A 20,270-nucleotide genomic window follows, 5' to 3' on the forward strand; every position below is an offset into this window, starting at 1 on the left:
GATGGAGCGTGGAGTTCGCTCGCGGGCCCCTGGCCGTTTAGATACCGGATGGCGGCCTTATACCAGCGGAATACATGGACAGCCCAACCCCGTAATATTCCACGTGAAAAAACCCGGCGTCTGGGCCCTTTTCGCAAAGCAAGACACTCCGCGGGCTGGCCACCGTTTTAAGGACGCGCAGCAAGAGTTTCGGCCATGCATAGCGTCTTGTTTGCTTCGCTCTGCCGCCTGAGACGAGACCGCCGAGGCTCTCCTAGACCCCCCCCCCCCGGGTGATGCCGTCCTGGGCCCTGGCATGCTCCCTCTGCCTCTCGCTTTTTCCTGGCTTCTCATTTTGAAGCGCTGCTATCCTTTTCTTCCTACCTCGTTGCTTCTGTGATCTATCTACCGGTCAGTCCAGTTTGAAATAGCCTGCACAGGGATACAGGGAGCTCTTGAAACGCCCGTCAAGCTGGCGGCCCTCTCGCCGTATTTTCTCATTGCTCTCACCTTACTTTTCTCTCCCGCGTCTTTGCTTCCATTTTCCATTGGTAGGTACATAGCAGAGCCTTGGCCGCCTTCTTTCATGGACACCAAAAAAAAAAAAAAAAAAATAAATAAATAAATAAATAAATAAATAAATAAATAAATAAATAAATAAATAAATAAATAAATAAATAAATAAATAAATAAAAAATAAAAAATAAAAGAAAAGAAAAATCCTGCTTTGACCTGTTCCCAGATGCTTGGATCAGATGAGATCTAAATAAACCGATAGATCGAGCCCAGTAGACAAACGCCTGGAAATCTAAAATCCTCTAGCCAGCGTTCATCAGTAAACTTGTCATAACTTGCGTTTGGGATGGGCATGCCTCGACCTCTCGCGTCCTCTCCTCTCCTCCCCTTTCCCGCTCTGCTTGCGGCTGCTCGTCTCCTGCCTGCAGGCTCTTTGCTTGTACTCTTACATGCCCAGTTACACACCCGTGTAACTAAGTTACCTCTACACCCCCTTCTCCCTGCGTGATAATTACACAGCTAAGCTCGCGTCGCCTTCTAGAAGCCATCCCGAAGGATCGGCATTGGTCAGCTGAACGGCCCCAGAACCTGATCCACCGCCGTACATCCGCCTCGACTTATTTTGCGAGTCTCCTTGCCTTCCTGCGAGTTCGTTCATTTTGGCTTCCGGTGCCTGTCTTAGGTTGTTCGTGAACAGTGCAGCTGCAAGACCGGTGGCGTATTATTGCAAGGTGATCTGTCGTATCCGCACTGCGCGACGGCCATCCAGCTACCGGAAGCGCCGTCGTGCATCCATCTCTCTGTCTATCCTTTTTGCCCATCCCTTTGCTGCTGGGGAAGCGGGAGAGTGGCTGTGAGGCGCAAGGGACGGAGCTGCTGGCCAACCGTGGATGCGAGAAAGTTGAAGAGGCGACGTTCGACCTGCTGCTTTAGGACGCTTCAGCCGCCTCACGTGAGCACTTCTTTAGGTTCTCCAGCTCTGGCTGCGTCTCGGCCTTTGCTCTTCTTGTGCGCATCGTCGACTTTCGACTTTGCATCTTCCATTCGCTGCTCTGTCTTTGCACGACATGGCTGGCCGTGGCCTTGGCCCCGAAGCTGCCTATTCTCCCATTCGACAGACCTGTTGAACTCACAGGGCGTTTGCCACCGCCTTCTCGACCGTGTTGGCGCTTGAGGGCGTAGATCAGCCACGGGATATACCCAGACATCCGTCCGTGGTATGCTGAGATGCGATGCGCACTCTCCGGACGCCCTCATCTCCAGCAATAATAAGCTACTCCGCTAGTACTGAGAACGCAGCAGTGGGATGGACTGCTTTCTTCCGCTCGGCCACCAGACCAAGGCATGGCTGGGGTTCTCCTCCGCCTTTTACTCGAGTTGTCGTTGCAATTAGGGACAGGCTGTGGGGCGGCATATAAGTTAACTACACTACATATATCAGCTACATGCTTCACCCTTAAAAGGATTTATCATTACGATATGGCCCCCCCTAACTCCTGTCCAGCATTGGCTTGGTTCAGAGAAAAAGGCCATGCGACATCCTTCCACTTCTTCGTCATGGAGCTCCCACTCTCGCCGGCTAACCGACTGTTAGGCAGAAAAGAATCTCCACAACGATTGCTATCTCCGAATGATGCTGAAGTTTTAACTACTACTACGGAGTACTCCGTATACACCTGCTAAGCATCATACCCTGATGTGGGCCATCTGCCTTTTGTATCCCAACGACCCATTATTCAAGCAGTCAGATATCTGCACTCCAATTCCTTTTTCCTCCTTCCCCTTGCAGTCATATTATTCATGAAAGATATATATTCGTCAGCGCTGGCGCCCCTCTTTCCGCGAACCCGGAAACACTAAAAGCTAGGTGCCTGACATGCGACATATAGGGGGTCCCGCTGGTTCTTAACTTGCATTCGGATATGTGTTCGGAGAAAGCGGAACTTTAACTACCTGTTTATTATCCCACGGAGCTTCCCGGATTCTAGTCGATTTAGCCATTAAAAAATATTTCCACCCTGGACGTTCAAAGGTAGTTGTTGTTAAGACAACCTCCGTCGGTATGGGCCGTGGGAAATCTAATTTCGCTTCAAACGTCTTGCAGGCATCTGAGACAGAGGGGTGCTACTCTACTACTCTTAGCTACTGCTTATTTCAACTTCAAATTCGGGGAAATATCTTCTAAGGAGGGGTCTGTGTCATCAACACGTATGCTACCAATATATTCGACATCAACTTTCTTCAAAGGCCGCTCTATTTGATACTTATTTTCTGACGCTGTTTTCATGCCTCGGAGCTCCTGGTGATCTCTTGGCTTTCCTGAACACTGGGAATTTGAGTAAGTCAAGCAACCATTCCTCGTCATTGCCACGGCACCCCCAAGAGCTTTGAATGCCTTGGATATGCTTGAAGAACGAAACTGGGGCTTTTGGAATCAACGAACCATATCAGTGATCCTACAATTCAAATACTAACGCTTGCACGTGACCCTTCGGAAGTTCCGATCATGTGATAATTGACATTGCTTAGTCAGTAAACCCCTTTTGGCTATCCCGAGGTTCGTCCGATAAACGAGCATGGAACAGCCTCAACCAAATGCCGTGATTTCCACAGTTGCGCATCTCGCTGGACAGGCAGGGCAAGAGATGTGCAAAGGCTGAAGTCCTGGGATTTTATGACGGATGGGGAGATCTCTCGGTTTTACTCCGTAACATTACACTGAATACGGTGTGGTACGCAACGTAATCTTGCTGGTCCTCAGGCTTGTCGTCCGAATTCAATATCAATGCAGGCCGAGCTCTAAGTGTGGCTCTTTTTGTAAGCTGATCAACTCAACCTTTCATTGTATGTTATCTCAGCTTCAATTTAGAAGAGAGTGACTACGAAGTTGTCCATTCATTCTGAAGCCTCCAAGGTTGCTCTTGGCATGTCGAGTTGCGGAACGGCCCGACAAGAGGCTGCGTGGGGTATTATCTACTTCGGTTTCTCGCCACAGTTTTCGACATGTTCAATACGCAGTGTAGATAGTTGTAAGGTTTTGGCAGTTGGTAAACTTCGACTGTTCTATAATGGAAATTTTACATGTGTTGAATAAATTGTAACCATCCTCATCGCCTTGTCTTTGATACATAACGCCTTTCGAAAACTATAACGGCTCCTTTTGATCAATTTAACCCTTGAATTTACCTAAGCTACTTAACTACATCTACTTGTTAGTACTATTCTTTAGAGGTACTTGATGTTTTGAAATACATAGTCTATGGAGCCCATGCCAAAAAGTGCAGTCGCTATACGGATTGCTACGGAGGCTGAACATGCAGTAGGTGCGGTGGCTCTATACATCAAGTAGTACTTTGGGAACCACATTGAATCTGGTCACATTCCAATTCTCAGAGGAAACAAGGGATATAAGTAAGAATATCTAACAAAAATTGCCATAATCTATATCACATAGTTCATAATATCGTTGACACCATCCGTCCCTGGTTTCAAGCTCTGTCGGCATTACGTATGCGATCAACGATCCCCTGAAGCCTAGACGTGAATCCTGTCATTGCATCTTCCGCATCCCCTCTAGCTTCATGAAGCTCATCCTCCACTTTCCGATGATAATGAAGGAATTCCTCCACCGTGCCTAGAAGACGCTCAAAAGTACGAGGCTGTATGGTTGAGCGTAGATAAGAACGTGCCTCCTCATCAAGAGAAGCAGTGCAAAGTAGGACGGATAAATATCCAAATGCAACGTTGGAGTGCGTTTGGACCACAGAATCAGCCTAGAAAAAGTGTGTCAACGTGGGAAACCCCCACAGAAAGCTAGTTCTACCTTGGAAACTAAGGTACGAATCACTCACCTCTGCTATGGCTTCTAGCCCATTGGTAAATAGTGGAATAAGCCTGTCAATCAATGTAATATTATCTACCCGTGACTCAAGCAAGACACATCGAGCTGCCCTGCTCCATTCAGTAAGGTTTATCAGGGCGCCAAGTGCTAATATCACTGTATCCAGCAATGATTCTTTATGAGGTCCCATGGTTTCATCTCCAACGGATTGGAAGTTGGAAATGACAATATGAGCGAGCGCTTCGATAAACTTGAGGGTAGAAAATTCCTCACAGAGGGTGGGATTGTTGTTGGTAACGTTGAGAATTAGTCGGATTTCAAGAATTTGGATCTGCCTGCATCGAACGTCTTGCTGGTGCCCTAAAATTGATAGTAAGTGGCCCAATTTTGAAAGAGGTTTTAGTGCTTCTTGTTGTTCTTCGTCCAATGATATGGTGTGTATAGTATATGACTCTAGGATTGAAAGTGTAAGTTCAAGAATAAGAAGTTCATCTGGGCCTGCTCCCTGGATATCTTCTATCAACGCATGTTGGATCAGAATACGGATAACCTGGCGCAAGATAGAAACAGGCATAGTTTCCATAGAGTTACCCGTCTCGCGGAGTTTGCGGACAGATAACTCGAGGCAACGAAGTGTCAATATTTGGGGCGTTATAACGGAGGGTGTTTGGCTGTTCCAGATCTTGCTTGCTGTTAACTTGTCGCAAATATCCTGGATATCCGCTTTACCAGCCTTCGTCATCTTCAAGTCCTTCCGCTTGGCAAGTTCAATCATGCTTTTCCCCTCATTGAGTAAGGATGGAGCCACTGCAAGAATGTGTGCCCAGCAATCCTGTAACGTCATCGGTGATATCGAACCAGAGCTTAACAATAAAGCATAGACGCAAGAAGTAAGATAACCGCGAACTAGATCAAATTCTCTGCGCTTTATCTTGGAAAATCGCTTCTCTAAGGCATTGCTTAGGAAGCGTTGCGAAAACTGAGCGTCAAAGAGCTTTGTGCATAACTGAACCATTCCGCTACGTTGTCTGGATATAGAAGCTGTTTTGTCTTCAATATCTTCGAAGACGGTGTCGATCATGGCATGATATCTTGCATTATCTCCGGAACGACGGAGTTCATGAATACTCCGTATCGTACTTGGGCCGCTCATGCTTTCTTCTTCCAAGCAGGCCGAAAGTGCGGATGTTTGGCGTGCCAGGCCAAATGGTGACTGGCTTGAAGAGCCACTTATCTTGCTTGCCATTGACTCAGACGGAGGAGGGAACCCAGAATCAAATAGATTACCACCTATTTCCTCTATTGTGTCCATCTCGTTTAGAAAGGATCGTTGTCGAGAATAAGTCACCTTTAGCCCGCTTGTGACTGCTTTATGAATGCTGTGCTGTTTCTGACCTTTAGAACATGTAGCTCCCGCATCATCTAATGACATGGTATCAACTGTAAATTGCTGGTCAGCGGACTGTACTGGGCTATGGGAGTTCGCCCGAGAAATCCGGTGCCTAGCAGATCCCTCGTCACCCGACGAATCACTCGAAGAATCTGCCGTCTGTCTTCCGCCTAATGCATCAACTATCCGTTTTCGTTCCGCAGTAGATGTGATCGTCTTTGCAGGGTTATCACGCCCCTCCCCAATTCCAATACCAAAACGGTCATAGGCATTCCTCAGTCGGTCTGTACCCGTAGAGAAAGACTTTGTCAATCGCGGCACCTTTTTCGGTGGCGTGGTTAGTCGTCGTTCCCGTACTGGAAGATCTCGCGAACTTGCAGCTATAAACTGCGCGTTCGTTGAGGTACTGCTAGCACCACCTTGCATTGTCGATCTAGAGGGAGATCTCTCCAAATTCTGTTTCGAGGTATGAGTCTTAAAATCCCGTCTAGACTTAGTCGGGGAGCGGATGACTACTTCAACCTCAGGAAGTTTCTTCTCATGTATAGAATGAGACGCCGCATCTTTGCTCCCACGGGTACTGGCAGTATCATAAGTGATCACTTTCCGTGGCGGGGTGTTCTTTGGTGCAACCTGATCGAGTTCCTCTGACCGCCAGACAGCCTTGGGCGTATTCAGTTTCCTTCGTTTAAGCCATGGCTGAGAGCGGCTTTGACGGTCCTCGTCGGACAGCTGAACATCATATATGTCGAATTCCTTCTTCTCTTTGGGAGTACGCGGCGTTGTGGGCGATGTCGCATTGCGCATAGCTGTCGAAGAACCCATATCTCGGACGTCACTTTTCCTAGTCACCACCGCCTGCCCTCTTTTTGCCAACGGGGAATCATTTACTTTCGCGTGAGCCTTATTCACGTCACTGGGAATGCGCTCCAGGAACCTGCTTCCTCCACTGCGCGCCTGTTTACCATAGGTCCGTATATTACGCGATGGCGTGAATTTGTCGGCTGTAGGCATGTCTAACCCCGTTTCTCCTTTCGAGAACTTGGTAGGAAAGCAAAGGTAAGGCCAAATTAAGACTTTATAGAGGCCGAGCCGTATGATGGAAGGTAGCGCAAACTTGCGCGCAGTAACGGATCAAAGGGTCTGTCATCGGAAGGCCGCTCGTATCTTACTTTGTGAAGGTAGATTGGCCTAATAAATCAGTATAAATATTCATTAGCTCTTCACTTTCTTGCATTGTATGCGACAGCGACAGTCTGTCAAACGCGTACGGCGCATTCTAGTAGATGAAAGATAGCATAGACAGTACCGATAAATTGCCGCTACAGTATCTCCATGAAAAATTCAGCAAAATACCCTCATACAGCTTGACCAATGAACATCTATTAGATTAGAATCGGCTCATCCGAGTCCTTGTGTGAATTGAGGCCGGCTATATAGCTGTAGTTGTTGATAATGTTGTTGGCAGCGATGGTAGTTGTAACTGGTGGGCTGGTCTGTAAGTTAACCTGTCGAAAGTGGCTAAACCCCGTGATCTCGTTCAGCCTCATCCTCCGCCGTAGGTTGGATTATTTAAACCTAGACAAAGACTGAAGACTGTTACTTCAAGTGCATGGTCTAAGATACCAGCAAAGCCTCCAGTATCAGACCAAAATCTTTGTACGGTAGACGTACCTCTGGGGTCTCCTGCAAAATATTTTCAAAAGGCTAATCTAGCCTGTCTAAATAGGGTAAACGTTCAGGTGCCTCTTGTTTACGCAGCAACAAAAACAACAACCGAGAGCACAATAACTCGAGAGGTAAAGTAACTCAATGTAGAATATGTCCTCAGCTCGCTCTCGAGGATACACTCACCGTCATCGTATTCTTCGCTTTTTATATAATAGCTAGCGAGTTGTCTTGACTGTTTTCAAGCCTCATCACATGGCTTAAGCGCCTCCCCGCACATAAGTTGAACAACATCATTCGTTAAACAAAGCTCTTCTCCCCACGCAGTGATTATCAAAATTTCCTCAACTTTCTGATATCATACGGAGCTGCTTGTGAAGCGGTTATATACTTATATACTTTCGTGATCGCACTTTGGTTTTGCTAGGGGTGTTCTGGGATAGGTGGAGCTGTTGTCTATTGTCCACGTCGAAGCTGGTGGAAAGCTATATCAACCAATCACTATGGCATCCAACGAACCTGGACCAGTCAGGGGAGTTGGGCCACTATCTATGCCAGATGATAAAAAACCGCTTGCTACTGTGTCGAAAGCCGTGAAATATGAGAATGTGTGTGTGCTACCACAGACACCGCAGCTAATTGCTCTCTTGACGTGAGTTTATCTAGCTTAATGAGCAGTTGGACTCTTGGTTAACTTGCTTTCGGGATAAAAACAGTATGATCCGAGACCAGCGGACCTGTCGAGCAGATTTTGTCTTTTACTCTAATCGTATCATCCGTCTACTCGTCGAAGAAGGGCTGAATCATCTCCCTGTCGTGCAGAAGACGGTCACGACCCCAGTCGGCCATACTTATGGAGGAGTTGGGTTCGAGGGTAAAATATGCGGAGTTTCCATCATGCGTGCCGGCGAGGCAATGGAGCAGGGTCTTCGTGACTGCTGTAGATCCGTTCGGATTGGAAAGATTCTGATACAAAGGGATGAGGAGACATGCAAACCGGCGCTATTTTATGAAAAACTGCCACAGGATATATCAAAGAGATGGGTGTTGTTGCTTGACCCGATGTTTGCTACTGGTAAGGATCAGCTGGTAGCGGATTTTCCATACAGCGATGTCTCAACTGTTTACAATATACTAATCAGACTCGAAATAGGCGGCTCTGCTACCATGGCGGTTGAAGTTCTAAAGTCAAAGGGCGTACCAGAAGACCACATTCTATTTATAAATCTCATTGCCAGCCCATCGGGAGTTGCTGACTTTGCTGAGAGGTTCCCAAAACTCAGGGTTGTTACCGCGTTCATCGATCAAGGGTTGGATGAAAAGAAGTTCGTCTTCCGTCATACTTGGCACTTTGTTAATGCTCAACATTGCTAACCCCCACATTTTAGATATATAATACCCGGGTTGGGTGATTTTGGAGACAGATACTATACTCTTTAGGGTGTATGGTATCTCTGCAATTATGGGATGTTGAAGTGTATGGTGGTGTCGGGTGTCATCCCCTGTCCGGTGAAGCCGAGCTTGAAGCTCGAATGGTACCAATCTGATGGCTAAATACCAGGTTGTCACACACATCAATATATCATTATGAAATATCTTAGAACGAAAATGATGACTCCATTAAGGGTTTCCGTAATTATATGTATGCATGTGCCCAGATAAATATGCCACTTAGCCCCAGAAAAGAAGCCCATCCTGAACGCCAAATAAAAAGAAAATACCCGCGGATAGAAGGTAGAGGAGAACAGAATAGGATCTAGTAGTCATCGTCAAGTCCTTCATCAATTATAGCTGGCGCGGCAGAAGCAGAAGGGCCATCATGATCCGCTCTGCCACCACTAGACCCCGTCCCTTCTTTGGGCCCCTCTTTCGCAACGGCATCGCAAGCATCGACCCAATCAGAGTATACATCCACAGCCGCAGAAAGATCTATAATTTGAGGGGGAAAAGGCAGAGGTTAGTTCAGATAGATACTGCGCCAGGAAAGGATCACAAGACATACAGTTGATGCCTGTCTGAAACCGCTGCCCGCATATTTTACAAGATAAATTCCCAAACCCCAGCTTTTTATTGAGTTTCACAAGCACACAGTTCTCATGGTTGCAGAATAGGCAGTCGAAGGTCGTAGGAAGCGGCTCGCTCTGTATTGCTCAAAAAAACTAGTGTTAGCACGCACACCCAAAATTTTAGAATGGACCAAAGGTGGTAGGCGAGAGCGAACCTTTTTGGGGCCTTTAATTGTGTTCCGCGATGACTTCTTGCGTTTTCCCTGAACAGAAGAGGAATCTTAGCACGGGTTTATAGGTTGTAAAGAGAGAGCTGGAATTCGCACCATATCGAGTAGCTCGCCTGATATTAGTGGGGAATCTTTCACTAACCAGCCAGGTAACGGCTTTTCAAGTGTCTTCGTAATGTGTGGTTTGGTATTTGAGGTCGGGAAGTACTCGACCAAGGAAGTGGTTCTAACGATATCAGTCCTGCTGCTTCTTAGGTCTCTTTTGCTGGCTCGAAGTCGCAACTGTCTCTGTGACTTTGAACAAACGTCAAACTGACTAAGCTAAAGAAAGGCTTAAGTTTTCCGCTAGTCCAGGACAAGACTAGTGTATCATTTTGACCCACTTTAAAGCTGAGACCAATCAGAATTTCCAGATAAGGAAGCTGATACTCCCCGCATCACGAGACTAGTGTTACTTCTTTAGTTCCTCTAAGGATATAAAGATGCTGGACACTTCTATGTAGCTTTCAACTTCTTCTTCCTCTTACTTCTTTTCCTTTCTTTTGATAACCAGTCATTTCTTAAATTTCTGGCTATATAAGGCCTCTTCTCCCTGCTCAGGCGTTGGAGTTGGTTCTAGCTACTGGATAATTGCTGTCTTTCCTACAAGCGGTGACCCCTGATAGAGCTTCTCTCGCACACACAGACAGAATTCTATTCCTCGGGCGAACTCCTACACTATCTATCTGACCTAATTAGGATCAGTAATGACGTCTAAAGGCGAACAGACCGAACCGACGGCGCCGAAGGAGACGCCGACTGAGCAAGGAAACCCTGATACCTCGAAGAATCCACCATTCAAGACAGCTGATGAGAAAGAGAATCCTATCCTCGCACAGGTACTGGCGGCAGTAAAGAGACTCGAGCTTGACCATGGAAGGCTAAGTCTCCTTTTGGACGCAATCAATGGGCGTATCGAGAACATATCCTTCAACAAGGATATTGCGAAGATGATGACAGAGGAGCAATCACTGGATAGAGAATTCCCACCAGAATCAATACCTACATCAGGTGCTCAGGAGGATGGGCGTCTGAGGTCTGCTGCAGAGGACACAACGGGTGTGCCCAGATCACCCACCGCAGTTAAATCTCCAAAGCGTGGTGGAACATCTCGCATAATTCTCACAACCTATCCAGGTCAATCAGGTATTGATCCTATCAAAATGGACTGGGGTAACATGGATCCAAGGGCCAGAGGGCCTGTTGTTGTCAGCAGACAGTATGATACTGTTCGAAGACGAAATGGTAAGGTGACACGTCACTCCTTGAACGTTTAAAGGTTCACCGCTAATAAGCCTCGTTTGCCCTGTAGCCATTGGGGCGCACGGAGGATCTTACTCGATCTACCATGCTCTCGCAGTCGCTAGCAACAATCTAGATACCGAACATAGACCTGATTTTACCAATACCGAACCCGCAACGAAGATTGGGCCTTTCCCGCAATGGGGCGATAAGAAAAAGATAGTTGCCATGGACCCGTGGGGTCATCTTGCCCCATGGCTCTTCGACGAATTGAGGACAGACCATCAGCTGGATATCCGTCCAACCATCGCCATCACTCGAGCGCACATGAAATTGCCGGAGCTTGCTGATAGTGTTCGTTCAGGCAGACTAGTTCCCGATGGGAAAATTTGTCTCAATGAGACGGGAGAGTTGGCTGTTACCAAGGTCGCTGTAGAACCAGTCTGGTACCTTCCTGGTGTGGCTGAACGGTTTGGCATAGGTTTGTCCTCTGGTTTCCGCTTGTTCTTAGCTTGTGCTAACTGCTTTGGTTGTAGATGAGGGCACTCTGCGGCGTGCACTCTTTGAGGTCACCGGTGGATCGTTTCCAGAACTCATTACCCGAGGAGACATCAAAGTCTTCCTGCCGCCAATTGGAGGGCTGACAGTGTATATCTTCGGCGACCCCGCAAAGATGTCCGACCCGAATGTCAAGCTTGCTCTGCGCGTCCATGACGAATGTAACGGTAGTGATGTGTTCGGTTCCGACATTTGCACCTGTCGTCCGTACCTGATTTTTGGAGTCGAAGAAGCTGTGAAGGAAGCTCAGAAGGGTGGCAGTGGTGTGGTCATATATTTCCGAAAGGAAGGACGAGCACTCGGTGAAGTCACGAAATATCTGGTCTATAATGCCCGTAAGTTCACTCCGTTCATCTACCATTGAATTGCACGCTGACTAACGTCCATCAGGTAAACGAGGTTCTGATCGTATGTCTTTCATTTTTCCAATTTCTCGAGTATTACTAACCCTGTTGAAGGTGCAAGCGAGTACTTCAAGAGAACAGAGAATATCGCTGGTGTTAAGGTACATCCTGTGTCACTCATAGTCCAAATAGTGTGCTAATAAATAGTAGGATATGCGCTTCCAAGCTTTAATGCCAGATGTAAGTATTAAGACTGTCTCCAATAACGTTCCATCTAACCATGGCATAGATTCTGCATTGGTTGGGTATCACCAAGATTGATCGAATGCTCAGCATGTCCAAGTAAGTATTTCGCGGTCAAGACTGTAGTGCCCGAGTAGGGTTAATGTTTACCCAGCATGAAACACGATGCAATTGTTGAACAAGGCATTCCAATCATTGAACGGGTACCCATTCCCGACAACTTGATACCAGAGGACAGCAGAGTCGAGATCGATGCAAAGATCCATGCTGGTTACTGTAAGTTTCAGCTCCACATACCTAAGCCATGCTCAGACTAACTTTAAATCTCCATAGTCACAAGCGGTAAAGTCATGAATTTAGAAGAGCTTTCGAATGTCCAAGGACGTCAGTGGGATGATGTTGATGTAAGTTATCCGGGAAAGTTATGTGGTGTATACCTTCACCGTTCTAACACTCTATTAGCACTGATCGATCAAGCCGGCACTTTCGACAGGCTGAATCCTTCACTCGGGGTGACTCTTGCACTCTCAAATACCTCCGTCTACGGTCTTATTTAGAAGGGCAGGCTTTGGTTGTTGCATCTTTGGACTTTTCTTGATATACGAATTGTGCACTTTCTATATAGCGAGTTTTGAGTTCAGTTGATACGAATTACATAATCAAATCATCTCATGACAAATTTTTTCACGTGTCTATATTCGGTTTAGCGCGAAACTTATCCCTACGCCTTACATAATCACACAATCGGAAAATGGGCTAGCGCGCACAACTCGCTTAGTGGGAAGTTTGTGGGATTTTTTTGATTTCAATATCACAACGCCGACAACGTCCACCACGATTTGAACCCATCGACGCCCAACGGATTGTCTGTCTTTCGGAACTGCAAAAGATAGACCCCGAATCGCAATCATGGCTGTTGGAAAGTGAGCATATCCTTCTATACAGCGTGTTTACCGCCGCCAGGAAATCTCTCTAACCACCGCGGAAACCAGGAACAAGCGTCTGTCGAAGGGCAAGAAGGGTCTCAAGAAGAGAACCGTGGACCCTTTCACACGAAAGGACGAGTACCTTGTCAAGGTATGTGCTGACTCCTTGATGGTTTCGATATCGTGACCTTAATCGCACTGGAATATGGATGATTAACGAGTCGAAATAAATATAGGCCCCTACCACTTTCCAAGTCCGAGAGTATGACCCTCCATCTAGATAATTGAAAACCCCCCTTCCTACCCGGAATTCAATGCAGAAGAACAAGCGAGCTGATCTCGATTTGTGTAAAGTGTTGGTAAAACCCTCGTCAACCGAACTACTGGTCTCAAGAACGCAAACGACTACCTGAAGGGCCGTGTCTTTGAGGTCTCTCTCGCCGATCTCCAGAAGGATGAAGCCCACTCCTTCCGCAAGGTCAAGCTACGTGTCGATGAAGTCCAGGGAAAGAACTGTTTGACCAACTTCCACGGATTGGACTTCACATCTGACAAGCTCCGATCTCTTGTCCGCAAATGGCAAACCCTCATCGAGGCCAATGTCACCGTCAAGACCACCGATGACTACCTCGTCCGCCTTTTCGCCATTGCCTTCACCAAGCGACGACCAAACCAGATCAAGAAGACCACCTATGCTCAGAGCTCTCAGATCCGTGCCATTCGTAAGAAGATGACTGAGATCATGCAGCGCCAGGCATCCAGCTGCACTCTTACCCAGCTTACTAAGCTCGTCCCCGAGGTTATTGGTCGCGAAATCGAGAAGTCCACCCAGGGCATCTACCCTCTCCAGAACGTGCGTTTAGCCCCCTTATTCTGCTGAATTATACAAGATGAGATCTGTGCTGATATGCGATAAATAGGTTCACATCCGTAAGGTTAAGCTCCTCAAGTCACCCAAGTTCGACTTGGGTGCTCTTTTGGCTCTCCACGGCGAGTCCAGCACTGATGACAAGGGACAGAAGGTTAGTCAAGTCAATCAATCTTTCTATATACTACTTGTTTTTCTTTCCTTTTTTCCCCCACAGCATCAATATTAACTTATCTGCAACAGGTTGAGCGAGAATTCAAGGAGAAGGTTTTGGACAGCGTCTAAGCATCTAAAATAATGTCTCTTTTACTACCACGGAAATAACAGCGGGAGGAGTCGTGGTCAGTGTTAGGTCATATTTAAGAGCTGGGAGGGAATTAACAATTAATGAATTCAACGCCCATCCTCCCTTGTGTATGGTCTTGATATAAATGACAGAGCTTATTTCTTTACTTCAAGGGGAAATAACAAAGGGCGCTGCTGTTTAATTGTTTTTCTGTACCCTCTCCTCGGTGTTTTGACCATGTTAACCAAACCTCCTTTATGCCTCCTTATCCAAACAGTTCATGATTAAAAGCCAACTATGACCTGTATTTTTCCAAACTTACCAAGTCTTAGTTGTAACCAATACCACTTGTACCACTGTGGTAATATATAATGGCCACCAAGATATCTAAGCCAAAATGCTCCGTCTCTATGATCTAGTTTTAATCTCTTCGAACACGATACAACTACACTAATGAATGTCATGGTGAGTAGTTCAGCGCTTAATCAAGAGACTTCATGAAATTCACGACGGCTATTTCAAAAGTTAGTAATAGCTTGTCACAAAATCAACTAGCACCGGGTTGACATGCCTGTTTTGAAAGCCTTAGGGTTTTCCGATATTAGCCAATGACCAGCATCAACGTCCATTAGCTTATAGTTCGGGAAGAAATGTCGGATAATAGGAAACGACTTGTCTGTGATATATCGGCTTCGAGTTCCACGAAGAAAGAGAGCTGGACCGCCGAATTGAACGGTATCTGATTGAGTAAAGGGGAAGTCTCCTAGATGTGGCAATGATTCCTTAAGAATTGCCAACGGGATTCGGAACCGTAGAGCCTGTCCGTTTTGCTCCCTGGCGAGATTTGTAAGAAGGAACTGCCGAATAGGAAGTGACTAGCTAGGTGTTAGCCAGGGTGCACGCATAGAATTGTAGGGGCAGCAAATGAAAAAAAAAAAAAAACACCGGTTCAACACGCCGCAGAATCTCGTCTGCTTCACTCTGCTTGGTTACGCCAGCATTTTCAATTTCCTGCATATATTTGATATATGCCGGAAATTTTTCACTTAGTTTAGTCTTGTTTGGCGAATTGTCCACGGATATAATTGCAGAGATCAGATCCGGAGCACGGAGAGCAAGATGCATTGCTGCTTTGGCTCCCCTAATGCAGTTATTAGCAGGTTTGTAGTTCCATCAGGGGCGATGATACACTTGAGCACCAACATTGAATGACCCAGTAGTACTGGCTTCTTCAGGTTGCGGTTCTTTATGAAATTTTCAACATCATCCGCCATAACATCATAGTTATGCTCCGGTACATGCGGTGAATCACCATGGTTTCGAAGGTCCTAATTTATGAATCCTGTCAATGTTGAGATCTCGTCTGAAATCCACGCCCAATTTAATATGCATGCTTCTCTCACAATAGCATAGACCGTAGTTCCCAGTTGGCTTGCCAAAACCCTGTGCCAGGTACGGATTGCATCAGTATATAAGTGTAGCATGTCGAAAATAGACAAGCGGTGTCTGCTTACTTACTCATGCCCCTGTTATTCTGCTTGGATCCAAAGAGGCCATGGATGAATATAATCGGTCTTCCGTTGGATTCGCCAGCTTGGGGTTTTTGAAAGACATGATGTGCCAAATCCAGAGAGGATCTGGCGGAAGCAGAAAAAAGACGAAACGCTTTCAACGACGTCACTAAATGTCTCTGGGAGAGCATGTTTGTGTTGTAAGGTATCTGGGTCACTGATAAATCCACCTGCTGGTATCTTGAATCCATTAGATAGTAGGTTAGGTAGTTAAAAATCTTTCATGGAGTCCGAGCTCGGGCCACGCCTTTAGTTAACTAACTACAATTCACTGGTTTTATTTTCATCTCTACTACACAGCTGCATCTAACAGCCAGTACATTATATCGATGGTGCATAGTTATTGAACCCCCCATCTCTCCATTGGCTCATCATAAGCATATAGTTATTTTAGCGGGTTCCCTCCCGGCATCGTGGTCTTTAACGTGAACATGGCTTCCGAAGATTCCCTACACCACGTTGTGTGTACCTACAAAAAGGAAAAGCTACTGAGTGCAATTCACGAGGTAACGTATCTCTTCCAGAAATGGGTGAATAACAGTGAGCCGGTTATGAATGATTGCTAATTGCTGGTTATGCAGCCTCAGAAGATTGCGGTTATCTGCTCTCGTGGTCCACAAGATGTCCCCATGGGCCGCGATTCAGACCTCAGCCAACTGGCTAGTTACTGGGAATCAAGGAGGCCCAAGGACAGTAAAAAAGATTTGAAACATCTGATCGGCCCCGGTAAGCCGGTTGCGAGGTTGCCTGCAGGAGCATCGAAGTAAATTAATGATGTCGCAAGTTGGGTAACCATAGAACCCGTCGACAATCTGCTATTTTTCCGATTTCTATTGCCTCGGCCTGAAACAATAAAATCTTCAGTTAACCAGTTAACTCGTTAATCAACTAACTAATTAACTAACTAGTGCGATTATTGGCGGATATTAATAGATCTCGGATAGTGAGGCACAAGCTCAACTTCGATGCTTCAGGCTCCAGCACAGAGCCCTGCAATAGCTATGAATACCAAGTTCATCACGGTTTTCGTTTACTGGGAACTGGGCCTTGCAGATACATATCATATAACCATCAGTTGCCCGGATATGTTATGCATTAAGGTGCTGCCCTTCCTCGTGTTGCAGTTTTTAGGCCAGGTCGCCAACGGAGACCGCTTACCTATCATCCAGCCGGACGACTACGGAGTACGTAAACTGCTTTCGTCACCCTGGGGCTCCAATACTGTGCCAATAACTATATATACTCTTCAGGGTATACACAGCGTGTGGGCGTCAAGTCACTGGCAGCTCTACGCAAATGTGGATGCTTGCAGCTTCAACGTCGCTTCATCAAACTAGTTTTATTCAACGGGGATGAACATGGTTGTTCCGAGAGGTCAGATGAAAGCAGTTTCCAAGCGGCCACATGCCAAATCTCGCTTTGGCTGTTATAACTGCAAGTCACGTAAAATCAAGGTTTGTTAGTTATTATCTCTCATAGATCCGATATATTTAGCTGACCATAGTAAAACAGTGCTCAGAGACGAAGCCCGAATGTGAAAATTGCGTCTCAAAGCAGCTGCAATGCGAGTATCCGGCGCATGGAGTACGGGGCAGCAATTATTATAGTAATGGGGTTACTGAGGTTATTCAATTTCAGCCAAATCCAACGCCGTTCTCGTTCCGAGACATGGGGTTTTTCCACCATTATTTGCTGGTAGCTCATCCGTACCTCCCATTCGGTAGTGATAGTGCTTGGGTAGCATCTATACCGCTCCTTGCCCACCAGGTAACTCCAGGCCTCTCCATAGTTCAATTCAGGGTTTCTCCATCCCACTAAATTAATTTCCAGCATGAGTTCGTTATGCATGCCATTCTTGGCCTAGGCGCATCACATCTTTCCGTCATTCGCCCGCATGGAGATTCGATCACTGATGCAAATGCAATTGAACACCGGGGACAGGCTATAAAGGGTCTTAACCAACTTCTGGCGAAGCCAGATCCCAGCAGCGAAGAGCTGGACGCTATGCTTGCCGCCTGCTACGCTCTAACTATGCAATCGGGATATATGTTCGATGCACTTGTTGATTTCGTGGTATTCATCCGTGGCTGTTCTCTGATCACGACTAGGATAAAGCAGAAGGACGCGGGCAAAAGCGTATTCCCTGTGGAGCAGACTGCAGATCTCAATGAGTTTCTCCCGAAGATCACTAACAACTTGGATATCAACCCGATTCTGTTGAAAAGTGGGATCAAGTCAGTGCAGTCACTAGTTCCACTGCTGGAAGATGAAGTCCATACCTACTTCTGGAAATGTCTACTCGATACTCTTTTTGCCGCTCAAAACTCCTCTGAAGATACCTTTCTGATATATGAAAAAAACTACTCCGCGTGGTACAACCTTAGTACAAGTCAGTTTTCGAAATTCATATCAGCCGAAAATACCCCAACCCTTATACTCTTTGCTTACCATATAGCAATTGAGACAATGATGGTTCCAATGTTATTATCTGTTATCCCTGCGCGCGCAAGGGTGCCTGAAGTGACATTATACCAGGTCCAATGGGTAGATGTCATTTATAGAAAATTGCCGTCTCACCTTAAGAAGTATGTGAGGTGGCCAATTGAGGCTATCGCCTATTGGGGAATGGAGTACAAAATATTTTCCAACGAAGTAGGGAGCAAGTTACTGAAAACCTTTTTGGATCATGTTGAAAAATGCAATGATGGGAGAATATCGCTACCGATACATGAAATAATACCAGACACATCTCACTAACCCATTCCCAGATTTCTTCGACGATTAACAAAAATACAATAAAGCTCGCTGTTCAGGCTGTCAAAAAGTAAAGACGTGATGTGTGTCCAGGGGGATAAATATGACTCCACATGGCCCTTTGTGATGGGGACATAGAGAAGAAAAATTAATAATCCAGGAAATGAGTTCTCTAAGGCAACAAAGAAAGGAAAAGACGTATCCCTATCACTTAATACCCGTTTCTGTTTTGCATCTCCTCAGTATCTGTCTCGGAATTCAACGATTCGTTTGGCAACCACTTTCCAGGATGGAAGTATGCGAGTGCGAACATTGCAAATAGCATGGGCAACCCTTCAAGAACATATAGTGGCCATTCGTGGCGAAAAGGATAACCGTCGATACCCAAGATGAACTCTATGAGACGGTATACGCATCGAACCTATATGCAGAGTGTTAGAAGAAGGACTGTCCGGGAGGGAAATCACAAATTTCGGGGATGCGAGGTCCCTTGCCTCTATAAAAAATCCTGATATATACAATCCCAGCAGCACCTTGAAAATACCGCTGTCGACACCACCCTTAGCCACGACATTAGCACGACTATGGAATCGAGCAACTAACGCCAGGAACAGAGTGAAAGTGATCAGCTGTAAAGCCAAACCGCCCTTCAGGACATTTTCACCGGTTGTTTTAGTGCTTCCCTTCCAGTTTCCGGACGCCGCAATTCCGCTTCCAGAGGCTTGCGTCAAGAAGCTCAGAATATCCGATGTGACAAATATACGCGGTAGCCACCAAGGATTAATCCCTAGAATGCGTTGCTGGTTTCCAGAAGATGGGAGGCCAGCTCTGACCAGCCTGCCGACGAGGAGATAGAGACTTGCGCAAACTAGAACCGGTGCAACAACAATGAGGGAACTTGACACTGCGTAAAGGGCGATAACTCTGTCCATCTTGATGCTGATGCAGCGCACGATATATGCCAATACCTCCATAAGACCGCCGATGCACAAGGGGATGAAGAACGAGGCATTGCGGTATTTGCCTGTCTTGGGGCCAATAACTGTGGTGTAGAAGAGGAAAACTGCCGGGATAGCATTGAGCACTGCGAAGACGGCTGCTGCAGGCAACGAGGCCTTGTAAAAATAGAGACTTTGGTCCGGCATTGCTGGGAGGGTTTATTTGGCGCAGTGTATTGATGCTGAAGACTCGAAGATCGCTAGCACTGTTTACACCACAGAAGTCAAAAAAGATGTGTATAGATAATTATATTATAAGGATGAGAACAGCACTGACTTAAGTGTTATGCCAAAAGTTATGCTATGTTTTCAAGAAATAAGGAACAAGTACAAGACAGGACAGAGAAACACTTTATATACCCTTTTCATCCACCTCCATCAGTCGTGGATAGGCATGGAGCGAAACATTTCCTCTTTGGGAGAGGCTATGCAGAACTCCCTGGCTGAACATGTACCAATCTCGCATTTGCTCGCATTTAAGCTTAAAGAAATAAAACGTCTGTCTGGCCCCACACGATGGTTATTTCTAAAAAATTCGTAATCCAAGATGAAGCATTGCATCGAACTTATGCCCAGAACTACATCAAAAATGCAGTTGCCTGGCGAGCCCCCAGACGGCCCAAGAGTCGACCATAGAAACGAAAAATAGCATCTGATCACAGGAATCAGCTAGTTAGTTCCACGTCATTGCAACTCCAAACTTGATTTAGCTCCTATCAGAGGATAGCAGTCGGATCAGAGAGCCATTGGTTTTTTCGACATATGCACTTCCATCGCTCTCGCGTGTTGTAGAAGACAAAGCATCCCCCCC

The 20,270-nt window shown here is 46.3% G+C and overlaps 10 protein-coding genes across 12 annotated transcripts; 6 read left to right on the forward strand and 4 right to left on the reverse strand.

Annotated features, from left to right (window-relative positions):
- Positions 1-1,006: 1,006 nt before the first annotated feature.
- TERG_04472 (uncharacterized protein) lies at positions 1,007-1,703 on the reverse strand (the record flags this gene model as incomplete). The annotated part of the gene is made up of 2 exons (XM_003235370.1): positions 1,007-1,197; positions 1,448-1,703. The coding sequence occupies 2 exons, from the start codon at positions 1,701-1,703 to the stop codon at positions 1,007-1,009; spliced, it is 447 nt and encodes a 148-aa protein (XP_003235418.1).
- A 136-nt stretch (positions 1,704-1,839) lies between these two features.
- TERG_04473 (uncharacterized protein) lies at positions 1,840-2,178 on the forward strand (the record flags this gene model as incomplete). Its single annotated transcript, XM_003235371.1, has 1 exon — positions 1,840-2,178. The coding sequence occupies one exon, from the start codon at positions 1,840-1,842 to the stop codon at positions 2,176-2,178; it is 339 nt and encodes a 112-aa protein (XP_003235419.1).
- Positions 2,179-3,983: 1,805 nt separating this feature from the next.
- TERG_04474 (uncharacterized protein) lies at positions 3,984-6,740 on the reverse strand (the record flags this gene model as incomplete). Its single annotated transcript, XM_003235372.1, has 2 exons — positions 3,984-4,268; positions 4,347-6,740. The coding sequence occupies 2 exons, from the start codon at positions 6,738-6,740 to the stop codon at positions 3,984-3,986; spliced, it is 2,679 nt and encodes an 892-aa protein (XP_003235420.1).
- On the forward strand, positions 6,654-9,232 carry TERG_04475 (uncharacterized protein). 3 transcript variants are annotated; one of them, XM_047748263.1, is made up of 3 exons: positions 6,654-8,046; positions 8,111-8,719; positions 8,783-9,232. In XM_047748263.1, exons 1-3 carry the CDS (start codon positions 7,898-7,900, stop codon positions 8,832-8,834), a joined length of 810 nt encoding a protein of 269 aa, XP_047604240.1. In that variant the 5' UTR covers positions 6,654-7,897; the 3' UTR covers positions 8,835-9,232. The 3 variants fall into 3 exon arrangements, with proteins under 3 accessions (XP_047604240.1, XP_047606304.1, XP_047606305.1); XM_047749800.1 differs by having other exon boundaries at positions 8,111-8,469; positions 8,548-9,232; XM_047749801.1 differs by having other exon boundaries at positions 6,654-8,469; positions 8,548-9,232.
- Positions 9,233-10,376: 1,144 nt separating this feature from the next.
- On the forward strand, positions 10,377-12,613 carry TERG_04477 (uncharacterized protein; the record flags this gene model as incomplete). Its single annotated transcript, XM_047748264.1, has 9 exons — positions 10,377-10,914; positions 10,982-11,392; positions 11,448-11,804; positions 11,860-11,877; positions 11,928-11,974; positions 12,024-12,053; positions 12,103-12,155; positions 12,211-12,332; positions 12,390-12,613. 9 exons carry the CDS (start codon positions 10,377-10,379, stop codon positions 12,611-12,613), a joined length of 1,800 nt encoding a protein of 599 aa, XP_047604241.1.
- A 352-nt stretch (positions 12,614-12,965) lies between these two features.
- TERG_04478 (40S ribosomal protein S1) lies at positions 12,966-14,135 on the forward strand (the record flags this gene model as incomplete). Its single annotated transcript, XM_003235376.1, has 6 exons — positions 12,966-12,979; positions 13,049-13,133; positions 13,219-13,244; positions 13,337-13,835; positions 13,903-14,004; positions 14,094-14,135. 6 exons carry the CDS (start codon positions 12,966-12,968, stop codon positions 14,133-14,135), a joined length of 768 nt encoding a protein of 255 aa, XP_003235424.1.
- A 929-nt stretch (positions 14,136-15,064) lies between these two features.
- On the reverse strand, positions 15,065-15,748 carry TERG_04479 (uncharacterized protein). The gene is made up of 2 exons (XM_047748265.1): positions 15,540-15,748; positions 15,065-15,464 (listed from the first exon to the last, which is right to left on the reverse strand). Exons 1-2 carry the CDS (start codon positions 15,618-15,620, stop codon positions 15,231-15,233), a joined length of 315 nt encoding a protein of 104 aa, XP_047604242.1. The 5' UTR covers positions 15,621-15,748; the 3' UTR covers positions 15,065-15,230.
- A 390-nt stretch (positions 15,749-16,138) lies between these two features.
- TERG_08816 (uncharacterized protein) lies at positions 16,139-16,474 on the forward strand (the record flags this gene model as incomplete). The annotated part of the gene is made up of 2 exons (XM_003235378.1): positions 16,139-16,237; positions 16,289-16,474. The coding sequence occupies 2 exons, from the start codon at positions 16,139-16,141 to the stop codon at positions 16,472-16,474; spliced, it is 285 nt and encodes a 94-aa protein (XP_003235426.1).
- Positions 16,475-17,549: 1,075 nt separating this feature from the next.
- On the forward strand, positions 17,550-18,464 carry TERG_04480 (uncharacterized protein; the record flags this gene model as incomplete). Its single annotated transcript, XM_003235379.2, has 1 exon — positions 17,550-18,464. One exon carries the CDS (start codon positions 17,550-17,552, stop codon positions 18,462-18,464), a length of 915 nt encoding a protein of 304 aa, XP_003235427.2.
- Positions 18,465-18,672: 208 nt separating this feature from the next.
- On the reverse strand, positions 18,673-19,606 carry TERG_04481 (uncharacterized protein; the record flags this gene model as incomplete). The annotated part of the gene is made up of 2 exons (XM_003235380.1): positions 18,673-18,882; positions 18,929-19,606. The coding sequence occupies 2 exons, from the start codon at positions 19,604-19,606 to the stop codon at positions 18,673-18,675; spliced, it is 888 nt and encodes a 295-aa protein (XP_003235428.1).
- Positions 19,607-20,270: the final 664 nt, after the last annotated feature.

The sequence above is a fragment of the Trichophyton rubrum genome (assembly GCF_000151425.1).
Source record: "Trichophyton rubrum CBS 118892 genomic scaffold supercont2.4, whole genome shotgun sequence".
Lineage (NCBI taxonomy): Eukaryota > Fungi > Ascomycota > Eurotiomycetes > Onygenales > Arthrodermataceae > Trichophyton > Trichophyton rubrum.